The sequence below is a fragment of the Notolabrus celidotus genome, chromosome 20 (assembly GCF_009762535.1).
Source record: "Notolabrus celidotus isolate fNotCel1 chromosome 20, fNotCel1.pri, whole genome shotgun sequence".
Taxonomy (NCBI): domain Eukaryota; kingdom Metazoa; phylum Chordata; class Actinopteri; order Labriformes; family Labridae; genus Notolabrus; species Notolabrus celidotus.
The window spans coordinates 24,222,285-24,246,282 of NC_048291.1; the positions used below are offsets into that span (position 1 = coordinate 24,222,285).

The window sequence follows — 23,998 nt, forward strand, 5'->3', positions numbered from 1 at the left end:
TTCTATCCTAGTGGTTAGCAAGCTCCAGTTTTAAGGTTTTACAAACTACACAAACAATCACCTCTGCATTCTCTTTAACCTGTCTTTATAAACAATCCCAGTTTGAGTTAATGGAATTATTTATTGCTGATTAGAACAATGTGGCAACATATTAATTTAATATTATGTAAACATTGGTTTAATACTGATCTGTACTAATGTACATTTCATGCTTAAATATAATACAGGGGACTGCTGCAGGATTGTTCAAACCTTTAATGTCCTACTCAGATGAGTTGATAGGAGTGAATACACTTTTCACTATGCTTTTTAAACCATAAAGTTTCCTTACAGCATTATACTTAACTAATAAAAGACAGGTTATTGTGTCTGTGACCTCTCACGGTGGGCGTTAGGTCTACTACACTCACGCTGCCTGTAAAGACTGAGACACCAATGCCTGCAAACAACACTGGCCTACTGTTTCTACTAATAGAAGCAGGCAGAGTTTCAGCTCTGGCAAATAAGCAAGCTGAGCTGGGAGTCCTCTGAGGAAGAGGTGCTACGTTCTTAATGTGAAACCTAATGACCAAGGAGCTTGAGAAATCATACCAAAGGTTCCCATATTCTGAAATCAAGGAGCGGTGCAGCTACAGAACCAAAAGCTGCTCCTGCATAGATCACAGCTTGTGAGGATTAGTAGGCATGACTTAATCTCTCACCCTGTCTAACATGGTTGTTAGTGCAATTGAAAGGAGATAAAAGATAGATATTGTAATAGACCTACACATCACCTTGGGTTGTAAATTAGAGTACAGCAGTGCTATGCCCCCTTTTTAAAATTGTATTTATCTATTTACTTATTTTGTCCCCTAATGTGACACATGGATTTCAATAAAAAGGCTTGAATGATAACAAAACACATTACTTTAAATGCCCCCCCCCCACCACCACCCCCCACCACCCCCAAACCTGCTTGTTTATCATGTGTATGTGTGTTTACAGTCCTACTAAAGCTGGTGGATCGTTGTGAATCAGGGAAAGGAGATCACATTTTCTGCTCTTCCAGTTTCAGACCGCCCAGCTGAGTTCTGCCCCTCTCTCTCTGATCTCTGTTATAACTCCATTACAAAGACTAAATTAAGTTTCCAGCCCAGTGCTGTGCTGGCACTGCAGGCACATGTCCAGCTATCACTATTAAAACTGAAGTCTTTCTCTTTTCATAGCTCACCACCATTTTGATCCATGAAGACGTCATCTGGCTGGAGAAGATGAATTTGACTTCAACAGTATTGATTGTTGTTGTTGAGATATTTGCTGTTTCCTTCCAGTACCACCAGGGGGCGCTGTACTCTAACTGGTTTGTGAAAGCAAGTGGATAGGAAGTTTTTTTTTATAGGGATTAAAGTGCATGTTTATTGTGAGCCCGAATGGAAACAAGTCTCATGACGTATTTATTTGGAGTTTTGTTGCACATTTTGAAACAAGATTTTAAAAACAGGAAGTCCTTGGTATCACCTGCAATGTCACTTTTTAAATTGTGTATTTTCACCTAAAAGAAGGTGTGTTTAGAGCCCAGATTACCAGAAACAGACCTTTATTTCAGCTTATTTGATACATTTTTGCACATTTAATGTCAGAACACAAGACAATCAATGTTTCTTTCCTTTAAAGAAGATGATGAGCGTCCATTAACCATGTTGGGTCATTATTAGTAAGACTTTTATGATAATTTATTTGGTGAAAGACTACTTTTTGCAGAGTATGCATTTAAAACATTGGACTTGATCATCCTGAGTTAAGGAGGAGGTGGGGGTGCGTAAAGTGTGCTCCTTGTTTGGAGTCATATTACGCACGGGCATGGAGCAGCAGCAGCGCCTGGGAGGGACTTTATACATGTGCACATAACTGTTGCTCTCGGCTGCTTCTCTCTTCTCGGGGCTCTTTGGGGGCAGCACAAATCCTGCGCTTGCGTCAAGACTCACCTGCACTCTTACTGAAAGTTAACGGGCGAGCCTCCAGTTTTAAAGTTGTTTCCCTGCAGCTTTTGCCCTCTTTTTTTCCTCCCTTCTTTTTTTCCTTGTTTGGAGTTTGCAGAAGTTGCTATAATGTTGGGGAGCGGGAAGTCACCGGCGGCCACCAATTCCAAAGAGCACAGGAAGAAAGTGGCCGAAAAGACAGTGGCAGACCCCATCAGGAGGCTCGGTAAGGACACTTCCCCAAAGATACATTGAAGTCTTAGAATTAGGACTTTAATCAGTAACTGTCACATAATCTGGGGATATATTCAGTTATGAAAATTGTCCTGAAAGGAAACAGTCATGCAGAACTAATTTCACATGTTGATAATGTTCATGCAACATTAAAGGAGAGTGAAAGTGCTTAACTGTGCAGTGAAATTGAGGCTCCTACTTGACATTAATAACATTTTGTGCTCATAATGAAATTCTTAAGATAGTTACATACTCACTAAGGTTGCAGCATTTGCAGTCAATTAAAATAGATGCTGGATTAATGAATTACCTAACTCCTGTAAGGATAATTTAAAAGTAATAAAAGGTTTGAAAAATTATGTAAGATAAGATAAGATATTACTTTATTAATCCCCCGGGGGGGAAATTCAGTTGTTACAGCAACCCAGACATAAGTACAATCAAGAAAGAAGTTTCAATAAGAAAAAATAAAATAAGTAAAAATAAGAATAGATAAATAAAGCTAGAATACAATTTAGATATATACAATGTTACAGTGGAATTTAAATTAAATAGAAGTAATTACAGGCAGTATGTGATTTGTTTGCTCAACAAGTAACCCCCCCTCCTCCCATTATGAGAGCAATGAAATACCAATAAGGAGAGAGTCTACTAATTATCATCAGAGAGTGACAGTACTCTGACACATTAAACACAGCTGTGTGTGTGTGTAGGTGTGGTAGTTAAAGTGATCATGTGTTTATGGAGGTGATCCATTAGCCCACTGAATGTGTGATTCAGGCTCCTCACTCATCCCACCCCATGCATCACACTCCCTCTCAGGCCAACATGAGCCCTCTCAGCTCTCTGCCACACCTCCCCCAAAATAGACACCTGCTGAGCACAGACAGAGCACCTGTTTAAGTCTCAGACGTGAGAAGGCTGTGAATGTCTGGAAATTTGGACCTCTGGTGATGCGGTACTGTGAGCCTTTTTAAACTTTTCACATGTAAAAAGTTTGTGAAAAAGTACATGAAAATGAATATTTTCACTAGAAGAGTTAAAAAACACATCATTAAAAGTTAAAAAGCTGTTTTCGCAGTATACTGAATATTGTATTTAGCAGTTTTTAGATGCTTTCAATGACAACACCCTTCAATTAAAAATAAAAGTGACATGTATTTCTCTTTAACGTATGAAGAAATCAACAAGTCATCTTTAAAAACAAAAATAACTTCATGATAGCTGATTCCTTTTCTGCCTCTGTGACACACCCATTAGTCCTAAATAATTCCTGGATATCTTACTCTGATTGTCATATTTGCACAACATTGAGTGCACACTGTCTTGACCAAGCAGACAATGTTAAAGCTTGTGTCACTATGCAGACACTAGTTTAAGCATTACTGATGTCTCAGTTATGAAACTGTATCTCTGTGCCTAGAAATGTCGTACGCAACTCTCAACTCTATTTTTAAATGTACCTTAATAATAGTGAATAATGAAACCAGTGAGGTCATGACCTACACCCACCCCCACCCCCGACCCCTTACCGTCATGTGTCATCATAAATCCCTCAGGTGGTATTCAACCCAACATGTGTGAGCAGCTTTTTAATCCTTACTTGCATCTAAAGCAGAACAGCACATGGTTTAAGTGAGTTTGGAGTGATTTCTGTGTCATGTGGTGTCACATGACTACTTGTTTCTCACTCAGTCAGAGCCCCTTTGAGGGGATAATGTAGCCAGGGCACCTGATTTGTGTCAGTCTCATGTTGAAATCAGACAGTTCACATGTAAATAATTATCCAGTGCTGCAGACGTTGCCCTGGGGTGTAGGGGGCCTTGGATTTGGTTTCAGAGCCAGAGTCTGAGTTTGTTTGTGGTTTTCAATCATGGAGCTCTGTGATGTTGTGATAGTGAAACACGGTTCTTGTGAGAAACAACAGTTATCACACATAGGGCCCACAAGACACCCTAAACTGATGCAAACCACAGAAGCAGAATGATCTAACACTTCTTCTACTTCAGATCTCTGAACACTTTGTTGATACGGTGGAGTGTCACGTGCTCTGTGGCAGTGATTAGTGTCAACATAACCTCTTTTATTTGGAATACTAACAATTCTGTGTTGACTTCTGCAAGCACCTTTATCAAACTCAAAGGCCAGTTGGTGGTCTATGAAATACTTTCCATTTGAATACTTAAACCACACACCGGGTTCAAATGCAGTCAGAAGAAAACTAATCAGCAGTGTTGTTAATTGCCCTTAGTGACAATGAGGGAGTAAAAACAAAGGTCATGTCTGACTTATAGGCCGCCTACGACTAAATTCATCAATCATTTACAAAAAACTCCTTTATGATCGTTCCTGTAGAAATCTCAGGAGCAAGAGGAAAGACTACAGCACCTACAGATTTAATGCTTTTACAAACGATTCAATCATTTTGTTCGTAGGTGCTTAAATAAGCTAGAATTGAAACCCTGATATCACATTTAAGAGAGTAAATATCAGACAGTTTAGGTATTCAAGTTGTGAACTGTGTTAAAAAGAATCAGTGAGCTGCACACACACAGTGGTGTGGTCATATCTTGCTTATTAATGAGTAAATGAATGATGCATCACTCATTAGGAAAGACAAAGAGAATGTGTGAACTGGTTGCTCTGAATTTCCAGCTGAATACAAAGAGGCTGCTTTGCTTTCATGTTCAAATGTAAGCTCTCCAGAAACCCTCGGCAGAAATTCTGCTTCAGAAAATGAAAACTTGGTTTATTTCTAATCCTGTTTTCAGGCGAATCAGTCCTCAGATCAGGAGATCCCGCTAAGAGTCACAACTCCAAAGCACAGTCATGCTTTGTTGTCAAGCTTCCCTCAGATCATGGTTTCTTCTGAGGTTGAGATATCATCATTTTCATTAAAGACTGGACTTTGTATTAAGAGATACAGAGAGGACTGACCTACATTGTGCCTGAGCCGTCTCGTGGGAGCACAGAATCGAGGAAATTTAATTGACCCTCCACCCGTGTCACATCGACAACACCCTGACATAACTATCTATATGCAAGTGTAAAATCCTTGCTATCTGTCTGTCGTCACAGTTGTTATGCTGAGGGAAACGTGAACCGTGCCCCAGCAGGAGCTGGTATGTGGGACTGAGTGAAGAGGACTCATGCAGACCCAATCTATTACTGACCAGATGATAACGGTTATTTTCTTTCTGCTCCTCTGCTCCTCACAGTTTCAAAACACCCTCAAGGAAAACATGAGCTTGGTGTGAATGTTTATAGGTTTCTGTTGATGCAGCTGAAAACTTTTTTTTTCTTCGTATTTTGCTTTTAGCCCGTTGATCACAGACAGACTTTAAGATATTACACAGTTTGTTTAGCCGTGCTAGCAGCAGGAAAATATCGATCTGTTTGTCCGTCAAGCAGCTGGTGCGCTGCTTTGAAAGAGACTCATTAATCTAAACAGCTATTGGTTCACATATTCATGGTGCCCAGAGGATGAATGCTAGTAACTTGACCTTTCCTCTAATTCCGCCAACAGGACAAGCTTGTGTTATGAGTGTGATGATGAGGGTCAAAATCTCCATTTGTCAAATACTTTGGATTATAATCAAACACTGACAAAACCATTTTCATTCCAGTCAGCCTTAGCATTGTGGTTCTGGTCTGTTGCCATAATTACCTCCCAAGGTTAAATTGTAATAGGATGGAAATTTGAACCGCACAAACATTAGCATGTCAGCTTTATCTCTGTGGGCATGATAGCATGCTGACTTTAGTATTAAGAAAAAATCTTTCTCCAGTATTCTCAGAAAGTCATTTTTTTATTTAGCCCATTCTTTAGTTTTCATTTCCATCAACTTTGACCATAAGCTACTTTCTGTTAAATACACTTAGCATGCTATTGTGCTAACTAAGAGGCAGTAGATAGTATTACCTTTGTTTTAATGTTGTGATGTGTGTTAGCATGCTGACTTAAAGCTGCTGTTGGTAGTCATGATATAAACATCAGTTCTGAGAGAGATTTTGAATGTCAACGCTACCCCTGTCGTAACCCCGCCCACAAAAGATTGTTGTGCGCATAGACATAATAAAGAGTAGACGCCACATAGACCACTACTACCTATTGGCGCTGATGAGCCTTGGGGCCGCCATCTTGGTCCGGTCACCCACTCCACTCAGTGTAATCTGTTTGTCAGGCGCAAGTAAGTGTCAGCGCATTTAATCAATCATAATTCGCTGAATACTAAACTGATTTCCATGCGGTTTTTATTTTCTGTAAACATACATATGATACAGGACACATGTACTTTAATATTGATAGTGGGCTTAACAGTAATAGAATATTCTGATATGTGATGTATGTGATGTATGATAGGTATTTTGCAGCACAGTGCTCTGGCATCTTGAAGTCTCTGTTTACAGGTAGGATCATGGGTAGGATGACCGGACCAAGATGGCGGCCGTATTTCTTGCGCCCCAGCAGCCAATGTGGCGTCTACTCTTTATATGTCTATGGTTGTGCACGTTCTATGAGGAAGTAGTGGCTTCCCAGGGCGACATAGTGGGGCTGCCACTCGACCAATCAGGACAGAGGGTTGGGGAGTAGCTCTGATTGGTCCATGATAATGGGAACGAGGGGAATAATAACATTGCTTGACACAAAGGCATTGGAAAACAGAGATTTCGCCATAGTCTCAAATTACTTCACTTACAGATGAGTACCGATTAGTATTATGACCTTTTCTCCAAACCCAGCAGAAAAAAGTAACGTTTTTTCCTACCAACAGCAGCTTTAAGCATATTGCTAAAAGAATGACATACTATTTGTGATGACAAACCTTTAGTCTGTTATTTTCCAGTGCTACTTATCAAATATTATCATACTTTCCTGCAACACTAAGATGCAAAACATGATAAATATCACTCCATTTGAGCATTAGCATGATAGCACCTCTGTTTTTAGCATGTTAACATGATGACTTATAGTACTGTTGTGAAGCAGCTAGCATGATTCAATCCTCTCAGTTTTATCTGTCGTCCCTTTTACAGCATTGCTAACTCTGCTGCTTGAATGGCTGCATTACAATACATCCACACGGTTGCTAACCAGTCGGCACGCATGGCCTTGACCGTCTGATGAAGAGGATGTCAACCACATTTTCAGCAGGAGACGATGAGGGGAAAACACAATTCAGCTTTGTAGCCTGAAGATTCATGCCCATCCCTTCATTTACACCCACATGAATAGGCTTTCAGAGGCGCTTGGTGTATCAAAATGTGAATGTGCTTCTGTTGAAATAAGCCCACACTTGCAGGCTTGTTCTCACTTGTTTAGTTTCGATTTTGAAACAACGCAGGTAGGAAAGCAAGAATGTGGTGCTGGCTGGAGAGGCAACAATAAAAGGTAAAGCAGGGGTAGAGGCTGTTTTGGCTGCTTAGCGTGGTCAATGACCTGCAGTTAATCAGGTCCATGTGCTCTGCTTGTGGGAATGCTTTGCATGTGGTAACAGCTTGGAAGAACAGGGTTGTTATGGATGGAGGGCTGGTAGGGGGATTTCTTTTGTGTTCAACCCTGATGGGCCTGATGGGGAGTAATCCACAGAAGGGGGGTCAGTTTCTGTTATGCTGAAGCCTTGGGGGCCCAGAGGAACTTTAGCCATTTGGCACTGACAGTATGAGGACTGCGTGTTAAAGGAAAGAGAAGAAAACATGCCAACTGAGTCTGGACAAATCTTTAGGGGTGAGCAGAGGAGACCAAGCCACGGAGAACCATGTGACAAGAGTGAGAGTTTGTTTAGGCTTCTGCTTTGAACAGCCCTGAAAGAGAGCGCGGCTGTGAGAGGTCCCATTCATCCATGCAGTGAAAGAAAACGCAGTGAGGCAGAGCTGAATGTGCCTTGTTAACATTCTTACTGTAAAGTAGTACTTAAATTATATTTTACACGGCAGTTTGGCTCTGAACTAAGCTTTTAAAATATGTGATTGACATTATGATTTAGCAGTAAGTGCTTCTTCAGTCTTACTCTGTTGGAAAAATTAAAATATGCACCAGGGGAAAAAAACTGTAGAACAGTTCTTAGTGTTTTAAAGGGTTGATCCTCACAGACTGACACCTTAAAGAACCCCACATTTACTTAGAAACAGTCATACATGAACATTTTGCAGAAGTTGAATACATTTTTATGATTTGAAAATTGACTCCTGAAAGTGTCCTTGCCACAGTATTGGATTACACTCCGCCTCACTGTGGGTCCGTCACGCTTGAACTTTTGGAATCAGGGATGAAAAAAAATGCTGTGTCAACACTCGGCGTGTCCTTTCAGCTGCAAACCTGCAGCCTGAAATCATCTTTCCCTTTAGACTGGAGCTGCAACTCACACTTATGTCCTTTGTTTTTTTCTTAAAATTTAACTTGCTTAGTGAGAGGAAACCACACTTTGTCAGAGGGGGTCCAATAAGACGTCCTAACTCCAGCTTGTACCTCATGTAGATTTGGCCTTGTATTTGCAATTTCAGAACTTCTTGTGCAAACACTTTTCATCATTCAAACCATCCTTTCTTTTAATATTTAAAGATACAGTACATAATTACTCATCTTTATATTCATGCCTAAGTAAAATGACTCAACTTCAACCTTCATTGCAGCTCCACAAATCCCTCCTGCTCCTGTCTTTTAATATTTCTTATTGCTCTCCTTCAAGCTTCCAGAACAAATAATATTCTGACTCAGACTCTGCACATATTTTCTTCTGATTACATTTCCATTGATAGTAACAGCAAGGGAGAACTAGTATGACCTTTACAGCCAGGCTTACACTTTACAGCTTTCCATACTGTAAGTCTCTCCTGCTGTCTGCTGGCCTGCTGCTGCCCCCATGGAGGCATAAATCTGCAGTTTATCACGGCTGATTCACATCTCTCAGGAGTGGATTTCTCTCAGCTTCACTGTAACAGTAAAGTCTTCATTTTATGAAGCAACACTGGAAGAAAGCACTTACAAAAGCAATGCTTTGTAAAAAAACTTTATAATTTTCCCGGCTGGGCTGAGACCTTCGCTTTGACCGGAATGAACTGCGTGTCATTTCCCTTCAAGGCTTGTTTATAAAACACAATGTTGGGTTTGGAATATAAGCAGAGGAGGGTTGTATCTTCAGCTTGATGAATAACATCACATAGGTCAGGGAAATACAAAAGGCTGTAATTAAGAAAAGAAAGGTAGTGTCAGAGTCAGGGGAAGTGGATTTGAAACGACTAAAACATCCCTCCCTGATGCCTGATGCTTTCATTTGGACAGACAGGAACACAAAAATATCTAACACTACAGATTTTCTGAAGGAGCTTGTGATGTTTCTGTGATATTTATGGAAAGTATACCTCACAGTTTTTAAGATAGTAGCTCTGTAATGACAGTCAGTCAGCCAGTGGTTGACAGGATGAGTAGTGATGAATGATTTTGTTCCTGTTGTTCATGGTTATCTGGTGATAATGAACCCTGCTGACTGTGGAGGGCCCTTGACTTTTCATGTCATGCAACCTGGAGGGAAAAATTGAATCCATCCACAAGTCTGCTTTACTTGATAGTATAATAGTAAATTAAGTAAAAGTAAGACCAGCAAAACATGAGCACATTAACATGAACATGATAGCATGCTGATGTTAGCCTTTAGCCTCAGCTTTACTTTGAGTTCAAGTTTTTTTTTTTTTTATATATTTGATTTTGCTTTATCAGATTTAAAGGTGCAGTTGGTAGGAATGGGTAAAAATTATACTTTTTTTGTGCTGGGTTTGGAAAAAAAGTCATAATACCCATCTGTACTCATCAGTACTTGAAGTAATTTGAGATTATGATGAAATCTCTCTGTTTTCCAAAGCCTTTGTATCAAGCAATGATATTATTCCCCTCATTCCTGCTATCACGGACCAATCAGAGCTACTCTCCTACCCTCTGTCCTGATTGGTCGAGTGGCGGCCCCTACTACGTCATCCTGATTGGCTGGGAAGCCGGCACTACTTCCTCATAGAATGCGCACAAGAAGTAGGCAAAATCTGATGAGGGAGGTAGTGTTGACATTCAGAATCTCTCGCCAAACTTATGTTTATATCACAACTACGAACAGCAGCTTTAAACACATAAACAGAAAATAGACATATTTAAAGGACAAAGAAGAAGGAAACCTACTGTATGAAAGACGTTAATATTACAGAATAACTACAGACAGCAGGTAGTTCCAAAATAATGAAAATATAAAATATAAAAACAAGAAAAAGTTACAAAAATAGACCAAAGACAAAAATGTATCTTCACCGCAAAGATTGTTATTAGCATGCTTACATGCTAAACTCAAAATTTGGATCTGGTTCAACATGCTGGAACATGGTTTGAATGCTAATGTCAACACTCAGCTCCTAGTTTTGCTGTAGCTATTGAGGTCGTCCATAAATTACCATGCTATGTTTGGCTAACACTGAGATATATTAGTATGGGTGATGTAAGCTGTTATAAATGCAAAAAGAAGAAGATTGTTGAGAATCTGAAATGAGCTGAAAAGTGTACTCTTTGTGTGTTTTATTAAGAGAGTCTTTAGCTGGAGAATAAAGTGAAATATGAGGGCATAAGAGGGTCAGTGCAGACAGGCAGGTGAACAGACAGTGTGACCTCTGATGCAACTCAGCAGACATGACATTTAGCTTGCATGCTGTCACATTGAAACACCTTACAACAGGTGTGACTCAACCCGTTAATGGCCTGGTCACACCGTCAAATTGAATCACAGTTTATTTCTATTTTGAAACAGTTTTTTTTGTGTGTGTTCTCTCCAGGGCTGCAGGACAATGAGGACATTCACATGATGATGCAGGGCTCCAACATGGTGAAAGTTCGCTCCTCGAGGTGGCAGAAGAGCCGGAGCCTGCGGCTTCTGGAGGATGGACTCACCGTGTGGTGCGAATCCACAAAGAGCTCCCGCAAAGCCAAAGCCCAGCAGACCTGTGAGTTTGGCTCAGATATGGCTTTATGGTCATTGAGCGCAGTTAGAAGAGTTGTAAGAAGAGCTCTGAGTATAAGTTTCAGCAGACTAATCGTCAGGGGGGAGGATTTAAAATCGATGAACTGGAAAGGACCAAGTGTAAAAGAAAGTGAGCTACAGGGAGTGAGGGAGGACAAGGAGAATCCGAGAGTGAGAGTGCTTATGAATAGGAATTGGCTTTGATGAAAAGAGAGGAAACTTAAACGATATCAGATTAGTAGGAAGGAGCTTTGCCTAGAGGGAAGCTTATCTGCAGGAGGGGTAATGTATAAACAGCCCAGCAGGCCCTCCACCGGCCCAGCACTGACTGAGATGTGAGTCAGTGCACTCGTTCAGCCAGCTTATTGTTCAGAGTTGGGCTGTTTTATCTTGGCTCCATCTCATACCCTCTCCTCTGCTTTGTTTTACTGCTTGTTTCCTCAGAGAGTGAGGAGACTAATCATAAGCTGTGCAAACTGCCCAAACAACAATCATGTGAGATTTGTTGTGAGTTAAGCTTTTAATAACAGATGTTAAACAAAAAGGAAACATCAACATCTGAAATATAATATATATACTCCAAATAATCTGTAACTCTTGGTGCCTGATGTCATCCCTTTTCACATTCTGAGTTTGCAAAAGCTCGCCCATTCATACACCTTTATACTTTAATAATGATCCCAGCATAGTTTTGGTGTCTCAGTGTGTGCTTTCATGTTACAGAAACATGAGAGGTAAACTTCACATACTCACACACTCACACAGAGACGATGCACCCGGCTGCTCCGCCGCCTCAAGTCTCGCTCATTTAACGCTTTTGTTTCTGCCGCCAATACTGGCCCAGCAGTGGGACGACTCGGTCCCACCATTACGCCTCTGAGACATTCATATTGAAGGAGAGACATGACAGGGGTGCAAATATCGCCCTCTAACTGGCAGTTTGAAAAGAGCTACCTCTTCCAAACTATGTTGCTTCATTAATGTGAAATTCAGGCTACATTTCCCAAGGTTAATGTTTCGGGTTTAAACAGGCAGGTAGGGCAGCTTGCAGTTGCCTGACAGGCAAAATCCTTTATTGTGGAATTCAGGCTACATTTCCCAAAGGACCCATAAAATGTTGTGAGTCACAGTACTAACTAAGAGCAACTGAGTTGATTTAACATTTTATTTCAATATTAAAAAACTAAACATTCTTTCATTTGTTTTTTTTTTCTTTAGTTGGCTGTTTTAGGATACATTTTTTTAGTCTAATCTTAACTTTTTCAGCGGGCCTTCTTCTCAATCACACAACGCCAGGATGTTATTAACATAGTGAAAAACAAAACAAAATTCCTGATAGATTAGCAGGCGTTAAGATGGTTTGTTGTGAAAATATACCCTCATATTATTTGTATTTTATGTACTTAATTTGGTGATTTAATATTCTTCACTCTTATATTTCAGGCTTCATGTGGGGGTATAAATCAGACTTGATATATATGATACTTTATTCCTCATTGCTTAAAATTAGCAGACATGTATTAACTCTAGTGAGACACTGATTATGTCACTGATGAAGCTGAGGTTTGTCACTATGCAGAACACATCTTGTCAATGTTACCAGATATAGCTTTACAATCTTAGCCTCCATTACAGGATGGAAAAAGCCTAAAAGAGTCCACAGAGTAGATCGACAATGACTCTGCATGATTTTTGCTGTTCAGTCAAAGACTCAGGTTTAAAGAGCTCTATTTGCTGTCTGCCTCACTTTTCCCTTATTGACACAGGACAATTATTTAAACAAAAAAAAGATAGCACTCTGTGGAGAATACCAGAGTACAGAACTATTTATTTAACCTGGTCTTTACATTTCAATGTTCTGAGGTAATTCTTCTCTTGGAATTGGGGCGAAAGGTAGAAACGTGTCAGCTGACAAGGTCAAGATCTATCTCTCTCACCCAGTATAATCCTCCTCTTTGCTCCTTGACCTTTAGCTTCTTCACCTCTCCTCTGTTTGCACTGTCCATCCTGATGTTGGAATGCAGTTTCATGCTAACCCCTGCTGGCCTGCAGAGCAGCTGAGTGGTGAGCTGGTTTGTGTGTCAGCGGGTGGTGAAGGCCGTTTTGTTTGTGCTGCAGCCTCCCCAGAAATAGATGCTGGAGTGGTTGAGTTGCAGCGTGTGTAACACTCCTTACAATGATGTCAACAAGAGTGTGAGGACAGATACTGATAATGCAAACACTGGCAGGCAGCTAAGGAACATAACTGTGCGTCTCAGTGTGTGTAAGAATCCAGAAAGAAGGCCTGGCGTGGTTCCTTTTTTCCGAAGCTCCAGGCGCTTCTCCAGGTCCAGTGTGATCTGGCGCATGCGACTAAGTGCTAAGTCTGCTGCTCAAAAGCACTTGGCACACAATACAACAGTTAACACACAAAGACTCACACATACACACACATACATGTTGCTTTTGCCATGTCTCTGGGATAACAGCACAGCAGGAATGTGGAGTAATTTTGAAGAGGTGGACAGCAGAGGCTTTATTATCTCCAGCAGGAGAATGAGGCTATTGTCTGGGTAGACACTGTGTTTTACCCAGCTGAGTGATCACCACTCTGCAGGCAACCCACAAAAGAAAGAGATCAAGTTGTTGTGTTAGCATCAGCAAGTAGTCAGGGCTGGTTTTGGTTTTGGTTTGCTCTATGAGCAGCAACTGTTTCCCTGAGTTACCCCAGATCTGAAAATAGGGGGTTAAACAGATCACATGAAGTCGTAAATCTCAACACCGTTGGCCGTGACTTCTGAGACAAGGGTTGTCTTCGGTCAGGGCTGAAATGTCTCAACCATCACTAGATTGATGGGAATGAAATTGGAGACCAACATTCATGATGCCCAGAGGATAAACCGTTATGACTCGTAATCCACTTACTGTTCCTTCCCAGCAGAAGGTTCTATGAAATATTTATATTTACAACATGCTCACTTCTCTTCACAAAACTGTATTCAGTTTCAGACAATGAATCCTAAATATTTAAGTGATCTAATGCATCATCAGGTCAGAATCAAGTTATTAAAAAATTCATAATCCAAGCTAAAATGTATGTAATGTGATTTTTTTCTTCCATCAAATGCTAAAAAATAGCAGATTGTTTTGTTTGAGAAGCCAGGACCAGTACATGTCTGACAGTTTTTCACACATATTTTCTGCAATAGTTTGTAATTATTTCGCTTTCATCTTCAAGAAAAAGCTAAAATTACAACTTCTGGCAATGTATGATTCATTTTCTGATCATATCAATGCACCCATTAATCTATGTATGTAACCACAACATTGGGATGGTCTGTATGTGTTTGTTGTCTGTTAGTATGTTGTTGTTGTTGTTGTTGTTGTTGTTGTTGTTGTTGTTGTTGTATCTTGTCTGTTGCCACTTTATTCGAGGGAAATTGGGCCCCTTATTAAAAGCTTTAAATAGCTTTCTTCACCCTTTTCCACACATCCAACCATTGTGAAAATGTTTACTGAATATATATAGATGTACATTTGTGATGACGTGTGTGAATAAACTAAACTAAACTAAACTAAGCTAAGCTAAGCTAAACTAAACTAAGCTAAGCTAAGCTAAACTAAACTAAACTAAGCTAAGCTAAGCTAAGCTAAACTAAGCTAAGCTAAACTAAACTAATCTAAACTAAGCTAAGCTAAACTTAACTAAACTAATCTAAGCTAAGCTAAACTAAACTAAGCTAAACTAAGCTAAACTAAGCTAAGCTAAGCTAAGCTAAACTAAACTAAACTAATCTAAACTAAGCTAAGCTAAACTTAACTAAACTAATCTAAACTAAGCAAAGCTAAACTAAACTAAACTAAACTAAACTTATCTAAACTTATCTAAACTAAGCTAAACTAAACTAAACTAAGCTTAGCTAAACTAAACTAATCTAAACTAAGCTAAGCTAAACTAAACTAAGCCAAGCTAAACTAAACTAAGCTAAGCTAAGCTAAACTAAACTTAACTAGACTAAACTTAACTAAACTAAAGTAAACTAAACTAAACTAAACTAAACTAAACTAAACATTAAGTCATTCACTGAACAACTATTACTGCTCTACCTTAGTTTATGCCAAGATACCTGCAAAAACTAATCCTTAATTGTGCAGTGTTTAGTGCTAACTAGCAAACGTTAGCGAGCTAACATGCTCAGCTAAGATGGCATCAATGATAGAAAATCCCCAGACAGACAGATTGATGGTATGAAACTGTAGAAGTGTCAAAGCCCCTTTCATCAAACGCAAAATATAAGATTTGAATTTCAACCAATATTTCTAAGAATGCAAGTGAGATCAAATTCAGACCCTGGCCTCCTAGATGGTAGCATTGTCATTGTGTGAAACTTCAGTAGCTGATGTAAGCATCAGGTAAACACAGCCTCCCAGAGGTGGTTAGCAGGGGTGTTGCCTCTTTATTTAAATGTTTTTAATCATATTTAATAATTCAAGCACATACATTCATGAATAAATTAACCATGTGGAAAAGGTAACTGTTATAAAACCCATGAGACGGTCCAGCTCTTCGAGTTTCAGCAGCAGTTAAGAGCAGGTTAAAATTATCCTGTTTGGAACTATATGTTATATTTTACAGTCCTGTTGCTATGAGACTCTGAGCAATGGAATTTATGATTCTCTAAAAACAAATGACATTTGACCTTTAATCGCTTTTCTCCCTGTGCTGTGATCTCCTGCCTGAGCTGTGTTCACTCCAAACACTTCTTATTTCTCTGAACTCCTCTTTCTCCCTCTCTTTTCACTTTCCCTCCTCCAGTCGCTGTTACAGAAGTAGAGTGTGTGCGCGAAGGTTGCCAGTCTGAGACGCTGAGGCGGCTGTCAGGCTCTGTGCCGGAGAGCCAGTGCTTCACGGTGGTTTTCAGAGGAGCCAGGAAGAGTCTGGACCTGCTGTGCCCCGGTGAGGAGGAGGCTCAGCGCTGGGTTCGAGGGCTCCGCTCTTTAAAGGATCATGTGGCCAACATGAGTCAGAAGGAAAAGCTGGACCAATATCCTGCCCGGTTCCTAATACGAATAATTATAGTGAAGCTGAAGCAGTTACTGGCTGTAGTCACATGTACCACCTTACGTCGACTGCATAGCTAAGAAGAGCAGCAATGACTTTATAAAAAGCGTGTCTAAATTTAGGCGACCATTAGAGTAGGTTTCAGGTAGTGATCATGTCTCTCTGTTTATTTCTCCCTCATTCTCTGTTTATATTTCACTGATCTGAATCATCTGGGCACTTCTCATGTGTATGCTCTCTTGTATCATGATCATTATGTTTCATACTGCAGGTGTTCAGCAGCACAGGGGATGTTTGTTTTAAATGGTGTAACGTGAATGTGCGTTTTTTCTGTTTCAGTGAAAACTGCACACGCAGGTGACAACAACCTAAAATTAGTATCTTGTTGCCATCGACTCTTTTATGCAGAAGCATTGAATTTATGTGGCAGACACTCACTTAGCCATCGCGAGTAACACCCACCTTCAACGTCCTCCGTCTACTACAACAGCCTTACAATAAATCCTACCTCCAAAAAGGCTTTAATGATCAGTTTGTTTTGGAGAGGTTGAGTTTTATTGCAGTGGACCCTCAGGTGTGTGTATTGTTTTTTTCAATCTCATTTATATCAACAAGACTTGATATCTGCACCATAGCTCTGTGTAATACAAGGTAGCAGCACCACAAAATGCAGCCTTCAAATGATAACTGAATCAACATCTTGGTTAAAAGAACAATAAAGGGCTTTCACTGGCATGCATTCAAATATAGATTCAAATATGTTGAATCTGTTGAGATGCTATCAGGCAAAACACAGGGGGAACATGTATTTCGTTATAAAAAAAGATAACATTTTGAAGGTGGCTCCTCTATTTCCTCTCCAATTTCCCTAAAAGCAAGAACACTCATGTATGAAAGCACAGAAGATGTGCATCAATGCATTTTATTTACTGTTGCAGTAGTTTTTCTGAGAACTTATTGCATAATTCTCATCATGTCTCTTCTCATTATATCAGGATGATTCTCGAGCAATCTAGAAAACAAAACAATAGGCTGATTACTGTGAGAGGTTAGACTACTACTTGCTGTGCACGGTAATAAGGAACAAAGGTAGTCAAGCCTGTTTCTGTTTTTTGTGCTTTTGTAACTGTCAGGATGTGAGTTATGATCATCTGATGTTTAGTGTAGTTCTCAAGAAACCACTTACATCCACTCATTCAGATGAGGAAATGGAGTAAATAAAATAAATGCATGCATGCCTGCTTAGGGCTTGGTGGGAAAGGGAAGGGAAGGGGGAAGAGGGTGGGTCCACCTGTGGTTTGGCCTTGATTTGGACTCCAGCACAAACAATAGTTGCTTTGTGGTTCTATAACACTTAAGAGTTATCCAGGAGACTTTAAATGTTTGATTTTAGCATTCAGGCTTGTGGATATTTTGATTCCTTAACCCCTTGACACTTGGATCCGAAGCTACCTGAGGCGAGCAGATCAGAACCAGGATGGCAAGATGAGCTACGACGAGGTCAAGCGCCTGCTGCAAATGATCAACATCGACCTGAGCGAGCAGTACGCCCGCTCTTTATTCAAGGTCAGGGGCATCACGGGTATAACCTAAACACTTATAGAATATATAACCTCATGGTCAGCTGATGAAACTTAGATTTGTTTGTTTTACTGTGACATTACATTGTCAAAGTCTTTGTTCAATTACTAAACCAGTAGTTGTGAGGCAATCTGCAGCCCCCCTCTCAACATCTTTACCCGCTCCTACAACAAATCAAGAGCCAGTTATGTCTTTATTGCAGCAGATAACTGCCTGCTCTGTCCCTCAGTGCTTTATTACAGCTGAATTGTTGGTTTTTATGTGCCCTCCTGATGCATTCTCCTATACTGACCCTCCTCAGAGAGCGATATTTTAAATTTAAGTCTCCACAGCTGAGTAAATTATCATGGAGATCCTCTCCCCGTGGGTATCTTAAACCACTCCCAAAAAAACAAAGCACACTGTGTTTGATGTGAGGCCCTCTTTCTCTGCGTGTGTTCATTTGTTTGAGTTTTTTACCTCATCCTGATCTCCTGTTTCCCCAGAGGTGTGACCGATCCGGTGATAGTCGTCTGGATCACATTGAGATTGAGGAGTTCTGCAGGGAGCTGCTGCGCCGGCCTGAGCTAGACTCTGTGTTCAGACACTATTCCAGTAATGGTTGTGTGCTTGCCACTGCTGAGCTGCGAGACTTCCTCGGAGACCAAGGAGAAGACGCCTCGCTGAATCATGCCCTGAGCCTCATACTTACCTACGAGTTCAATGACTGGGGTAGGTCTCAAACGTAGTCGTTACAGGCTTTAGAGGGAGAGCCCACAACAATTTCACCTAAACACTGAGATTGTTCATTTTGGTGCTGCCTCTTGCCTGACAAAACAGTGATTTAGTTTTAACCTTTGAATACAAACAGAAAATCCAATACCTCAGAATAAAGTGGAGCACCTTTCATTTCCAGCAGTGAGAGTTGTTTGTTATAAGAAAAAAACTAAGGCTAGTAGCTGCTAGTAATAGGCTGAAACACAACAAAATAACACATAAAAACTGAGCTGGAGTGTAAAAGTGTGTCAAACTAAAGCCCAGGCATAAATTATCTGGACTGTCCAGCTAGCAAGAGAGACAGGGGCAGTGTAACTTATCATAAACCTTGTCTTGTTTGACTCAATTTTAAAATACTGCCACCTATTGCAGCTCAGAAGAACCAGTTCATGACCCAGAATGGCTTCACCATGTACATGCTGTCCCTGGAGAACGATGTGGTTAACCCTGACCATGCCAGAGTCTACCAGGACATGAGTCGCCCTTTGACGCACTACTTCATCTCCTCGTCACACAACACTTACCTTACCAAGGACCAAGTAACCGGTGCCAGCAGCGCAGAGCCATACATCAGGTGATATGGCAGCAAACGTGAACCAGAGACACACAATTCAGCAGCGTTCAGTGTTTGATTTTGTGTGTGTGTCGTCCCCTCGGCAGGGCTCTGAATCAAGGCTGTCGCTGCGTGGAGCTCGACTGCTGGGATGGAGATAAAGGAGAGCCTGTCATCTACCACGGCCACACTCTCACCTCCAAAGTGCCTTTCAAGGAGGTTATTGAAACCATCAACCAGTATGCTTTTAAGGTAACTGGAGCATCAGTGATTTTATGGTGTAAATCCTCAGCTATGACAGTTAGCCTGCTGCTTCTCGTTACAGCTAATGAAATAAGTGAACAGTAAACAAATCCAGATTCTCTGAGTCCTTATTTTCATGGCCTACTTGGCTCTTTGGCAGCCTGCAGTGTTTTGATTTTACAGTGCTAGGTCCTGCATTGCTATTATGCGATCTAATTGCATTTTAATTGCTTGGCACATGAGTTGTCCTGTGTTTCTCCCTGCAGGCGTCCCCATACCCTCTAATCCTGTCCTTGGAGAATCACTGTTCTGTGGAGCAGCAAGCCGTCATGGCCAAACACCTCCGCACCATTCTGGGGAGCAAACTGCTCACCAAGCCCCTGAGTGACCGGCCGCTGAAGGATCTGCCTTCTCCTGAGGTGCAACACACACAAACACACACAGCTGGATCTCTTTTCAAAGACCTCTGGCTGTCTGTTTTTCTTATGAGGTAACTTCTTCCAAAATCTGTCATTGCAGGAGCTAAAAGGGCGTATTCTGGTAAAAGGGAAGAAGCAGACTCCTCACCTGGGCCAACTGGGTAAGAATGGGAGCTGTGCCAGCTTCTCCTCCAGCTCTGAGGACGAGCTAGCAAACAGCAGTAAGAACACACCCAAGAAGGACCCTGCAAAGGTCAGTGCGAGAAGACTTGAGAAGCTGTTAAAGTGAACTTTTTAGATAATTGACCAATTTTCTTTCATGTTTTTCCTTCACAGGTCTGTTCCAAACTGAGCCCCGAGCTATCAGACCTGGTGGTGTACTGCAGGAGTGTCGGCTTCCATGGGTTCGAAAACATGACTGAAAAACCTCCAAACGAAATGTCCTCCTTCTCTGAGAGCGATGCCCTGAAGCTCATCAAAGACTCGGGTACAGCATTGGAAAATAATTGCATCCTGACATGACAGAGAGAGTCTGGAAGGTTTCATGACATTTTTCTGCTGCAGCTGACTCTACTAGAAAATACAATCAGCCTCCAGAGTATCATGGCATGTGCTTCTCTATCTATTTTATTTGCAGGGAAGCTTTTTGTGCGACACAACAGCAGGCAGCTGAGCCGGATCTACCCCTCCGGCCAGCGCCTGCAATCATCCAACTATGATCCTCAGGAAATGTGGAATGCTGGCTGCCAGATGGGTTAGTACTCCAGACTAGGAACGAGGATGCCGCTTTGATGGCAGAAAATTAAGGCAAATCATTTCAGACACATTTTGTAGTCGCTAAGTGCCATTGAAATGTGCTATTACCCCGTATTTCCACAAATTGATGCAGCATTACGCGTTAATGTCACCGGCTTTTACTTCTCTTTGACTTAATTTCTGTGTTCAGTGATACTGATGCTTTTTCACACACTCCCCTGTCTGTGCCTTTCAGTTGCTCTGAACTTCCAGACCCCTGGGGAGCAGATGGACCTGAACCAGGGTCGCTTCCTGCCTAATAGCCGTTGTGGATACATTCTCAAACCAAGCTTCCTGTGCAGCCAGACGTCCAACTTTAACCCAGAGAACACGGGAGGAGGCCCGGGTCACATCCCCACACAGCTGACCATACGAGTAACTTATGTCATGATTGGCGTGCTGTTTAGATTGTGTGATGTTATTGTTTACCTAGATAATGCTTTCTCACATATTTCTGACCTCTGACCTTTGATGCTGTGCACATGTGCATGTTGAAGGTGGCTAGCTGCTATGAAACCTGCTCATTAGCAAATAGAGAACTGCTAGATTTTGTCTCTGCATCAGCAACACTGTCATTTTAATGATGAGAGCTTTCAGATAAGCAAAAATCACAACATTGGCTGCAAAGAGAAATCACAAATAAGATACCAAACTGAGTAAGAAAAGCAGAGATTTGATAAATGTTCTGACCTGAATATTCATTTGAAAGATTAGCCATCAGAAGTTGATGAAAATGGACTAACAACCCTTTGTTTTCAGATCATATCTGCACAACAGCTGCCAAAGATCAACACAGATAAGGCAACCTCCATTGTGGACCCACAAGTCTGGGTGGAAATTCATGGAGTGGATATCGATAATGCAAGAGACAAAACTCAGCGCATTGACAACAATGGTAAATATGAGACTTCTCTATTCACTATAAACTGTTTATAACAAAGCTTAGGCCGAATATAATAAACTTCTTTTCATCACAGAGCCAAAATCATATTAGGACACACACAGCTGTTACTGAAATACAACCATACTCTACTATAAAACCTCTTTTCAGGAATATATTGAACTGTAATGATGTCAATAAAAGAGACTGAGATGAGACTTTCTGTTTAATTCTATGACTAGTTTGTTTGAAAGGTACACAGCTGGGGGATGTATTTACAGCTCATGTGCGCCCTCTACAGGTTTTAACCCACGGTGGGATTGCACCCTGAGCTTCCAGCTGCAGGTTCCTGAGCTGGCCCTGGTGCGGTTTGTGGTGGAGGACCACGATCACACCGCCAAAAACGACTTTGTGGGGCAGTTCTGTGTGCCTTTCACCAGCCTGAGAACAGGTGCACATACAGATCCTCATGCAGACTATAAAACAGTCATTGCTGTGTTTTGTTGTTTGCTAAACATGTGTTATACTCTTTCCTCTCAGGTTATCGGCATGTTCATTTATTAAAAGCAGATGGTTCCAGTCTGTCCCCCGCCACACTCTTCATCCATGTCAAAGTGAGCAGCAAAGGAGTCCACATTAAAAGTGTGTCTGAACGGCTGGTCCTGGCCAAAGGCAAGGCATGACGAGCATTAGAACAAGAAGGAGAGCTGCATTTAACCGACAAAAGGCTGCTGCTTCTGCTGCTGCCAGACCTCGAGTGGTCCAATTTACACCGATCCACTTCCCAATAAAGGCGGAAAGATGTCATTTATCAGAGGAGAAGAAGCGCACATGCTCTTAGCAAATGAAAAGCCTCAGGCTGGGTAATGAATCCAGGATACACTGTGAGAGTGTCTGGTCATGTCAGTGCTGAGAGCTATGAAACCAGGGGATTTAGTACAGTGGATTAAAAAAACATACTGATATGGAAATATGTTACAAAATTAAATTATATATACATTAACCCCTAATCTCTTAGAAAAAGGGAAGATTTGTGTCCTCTTTTTGTTTGACATGAGAAATATTTCAACATTTTAACACTCAGGCATTAGGCTTTGACTTAGAGATATATGTGAGTTTAACATGAAACTGCACTTAACACACACTGAAAGGTGCTGTCAGTGAGAATACAAGCATGAATGCCTGTGCTTCAAAACTATGAATTTTATTTACTAATTATTGTTTTAGAGCTAACTGTGAGTTCTTCAGATGCCATAATGTTTTTAATACCGTCACAGGTCGTTTTATCCTTAAAGATTGAACAAAATGAAGTCAGTCAGTCTTACTTGATTCTACAGATACTCAGCACTTTAATAATATAGATATATAAATATATTTTTTACCAGCCATATGACAACAAACAGTATTTCTATAAGAGCTTAAAATATAAACAGTGTTAACTTTGATGTTTACTTGTAATAATGCTATTGTTCCATCATTTCAAACATAGTAATAATGTGGTTAGTAAAATTGTTTGACTTTTTAATGGTTTGTAGCCTCTTTTTGTTGACAACACTGCAAAATAATTTTTGTTTACAATTCTTTTACCTTAACTTCTGATTCAGAGGATAACACTAACTGCACTATTTTAATGCAACCCCCAATTATAGACTACAAGTAAAAAAAATTAACACTCTTATAAGGAGGTGCCTTGACAATAAAGTGACAATGAAAGGTGCTACATGTGATTCTCTGTAAGTCTGGTAAGTATACATGCATGGTCAGATTGTGTTTCAGTAGCATGTAATATATGTTTACTGAGGTCTTAAAGGTTAGAGCTGATGTTGTGTGAACAGCGGCCGGTATTATGTGTACAAGAGAAAACACTGTTTTCATAAAAGCACAATTACTGCATCGATGAGCAAACCCTTTTGTTGATGTTTTGAGTATGTGAGAAAGAAAGAAGGAGATAATGTGTTTGTGTGTTGTATGGGGGATTGGGCTGTGCAGGAATACATGAGAAATATGTGTTTAATTCTTCAAACTGCAAGGTCAGGAGCTCCAGAGGGCCAGTGAAGTACTGAAAGTGTTGTCTGACAGTAAAACAAATGCAACTGCATACTTGTTTTAATACTTGTATCATTTCAAAATAAAACAAAAACACATTGGTTTGAACTGCTACTCTTATTCATCACACCCTGTCACCAATCTCACATTCAAATCTGTGTTAATGAAAAATAAATCATTTGCAATGCTATAAATGGCATAAAAAAGCAACAACTTGGAACAAATGTTGGGTTGCCAGGTTGTTTGATAAACCATCCGGTGATCTACCCCAGGCGTTCCCAAAGTGTGGGTCGGGACACCCTTGGGGGTCTTGAGACACCAATGGTGGCTCATGAGATGTCTTCCAGGTTTTTGTATTTTTAAGTATTCTAAATGTGCTTATTTTACACATTATTGTAAAAATATAGACAAAAATAGTAGTTACATTTGAAATAAAAATCCAGCAGATAAGTACATTTCATTAGTTTTATATCTTCTGCTTTTCTTTGTTGCCAGATAT

At 40.6% G+C, this 23,998-nt stretch overlaps 1 protein-coding gene across 3 annotated transcripts; it reads left to right on the forward strand.

Annotated features, from left to right (window-relative positions):
* The first annotated feature begins 979 nt into the window (after nt 1–979).
* Nucleotides 980–23,607, forward strand: plcd3a (phospholipase C, delta 3a). 3 transcript variants are annotated; one of them, XM_034711174.1, is made up of 15 exons: nt 980–2,184; nt 11,001–11,168; nt 15,981–16,209; nt 17,663–17,792; nt 18,293–18,518; nt 18,936–19,137; nt 19,224–19,368; nt 19,626–19,778; nt 19,879–20,031; nt 20,115–20,265; nt 20,416–20,532; nt 20,770–20,948; nt 21,333–21,468; nt 21,755–21,904; nt 21,994–23,607. In XM_034711174.1, exons 1-15 carry the CDS (start codon nt 2,088–2,090, stop codon nt 22,134–22,136), a joined length of 2,379 nt encoding a protein of 792 aa, XP_034567065.1. In that variant the 5' UTR covers nt 980–2,087; the 3' UTR covers nt 22,137–23,607. The 3 variants fall into 3 exon arrangements, with proteins under 3 accessions (XP_034567065.1, XP_034567067.1, XP_034567068.1); XM_034711176.1 differs by lacking the exon at nt 980–2,184 and adding an exon at nt 7,620–7,962; XM_034711177.1 differs by lacking the exon at nt 980–2,184 and adding an exon at nt 7,621–7,920.
* Nucleotides 23,608–23,998: the final 391 nt, after the last annotated feature.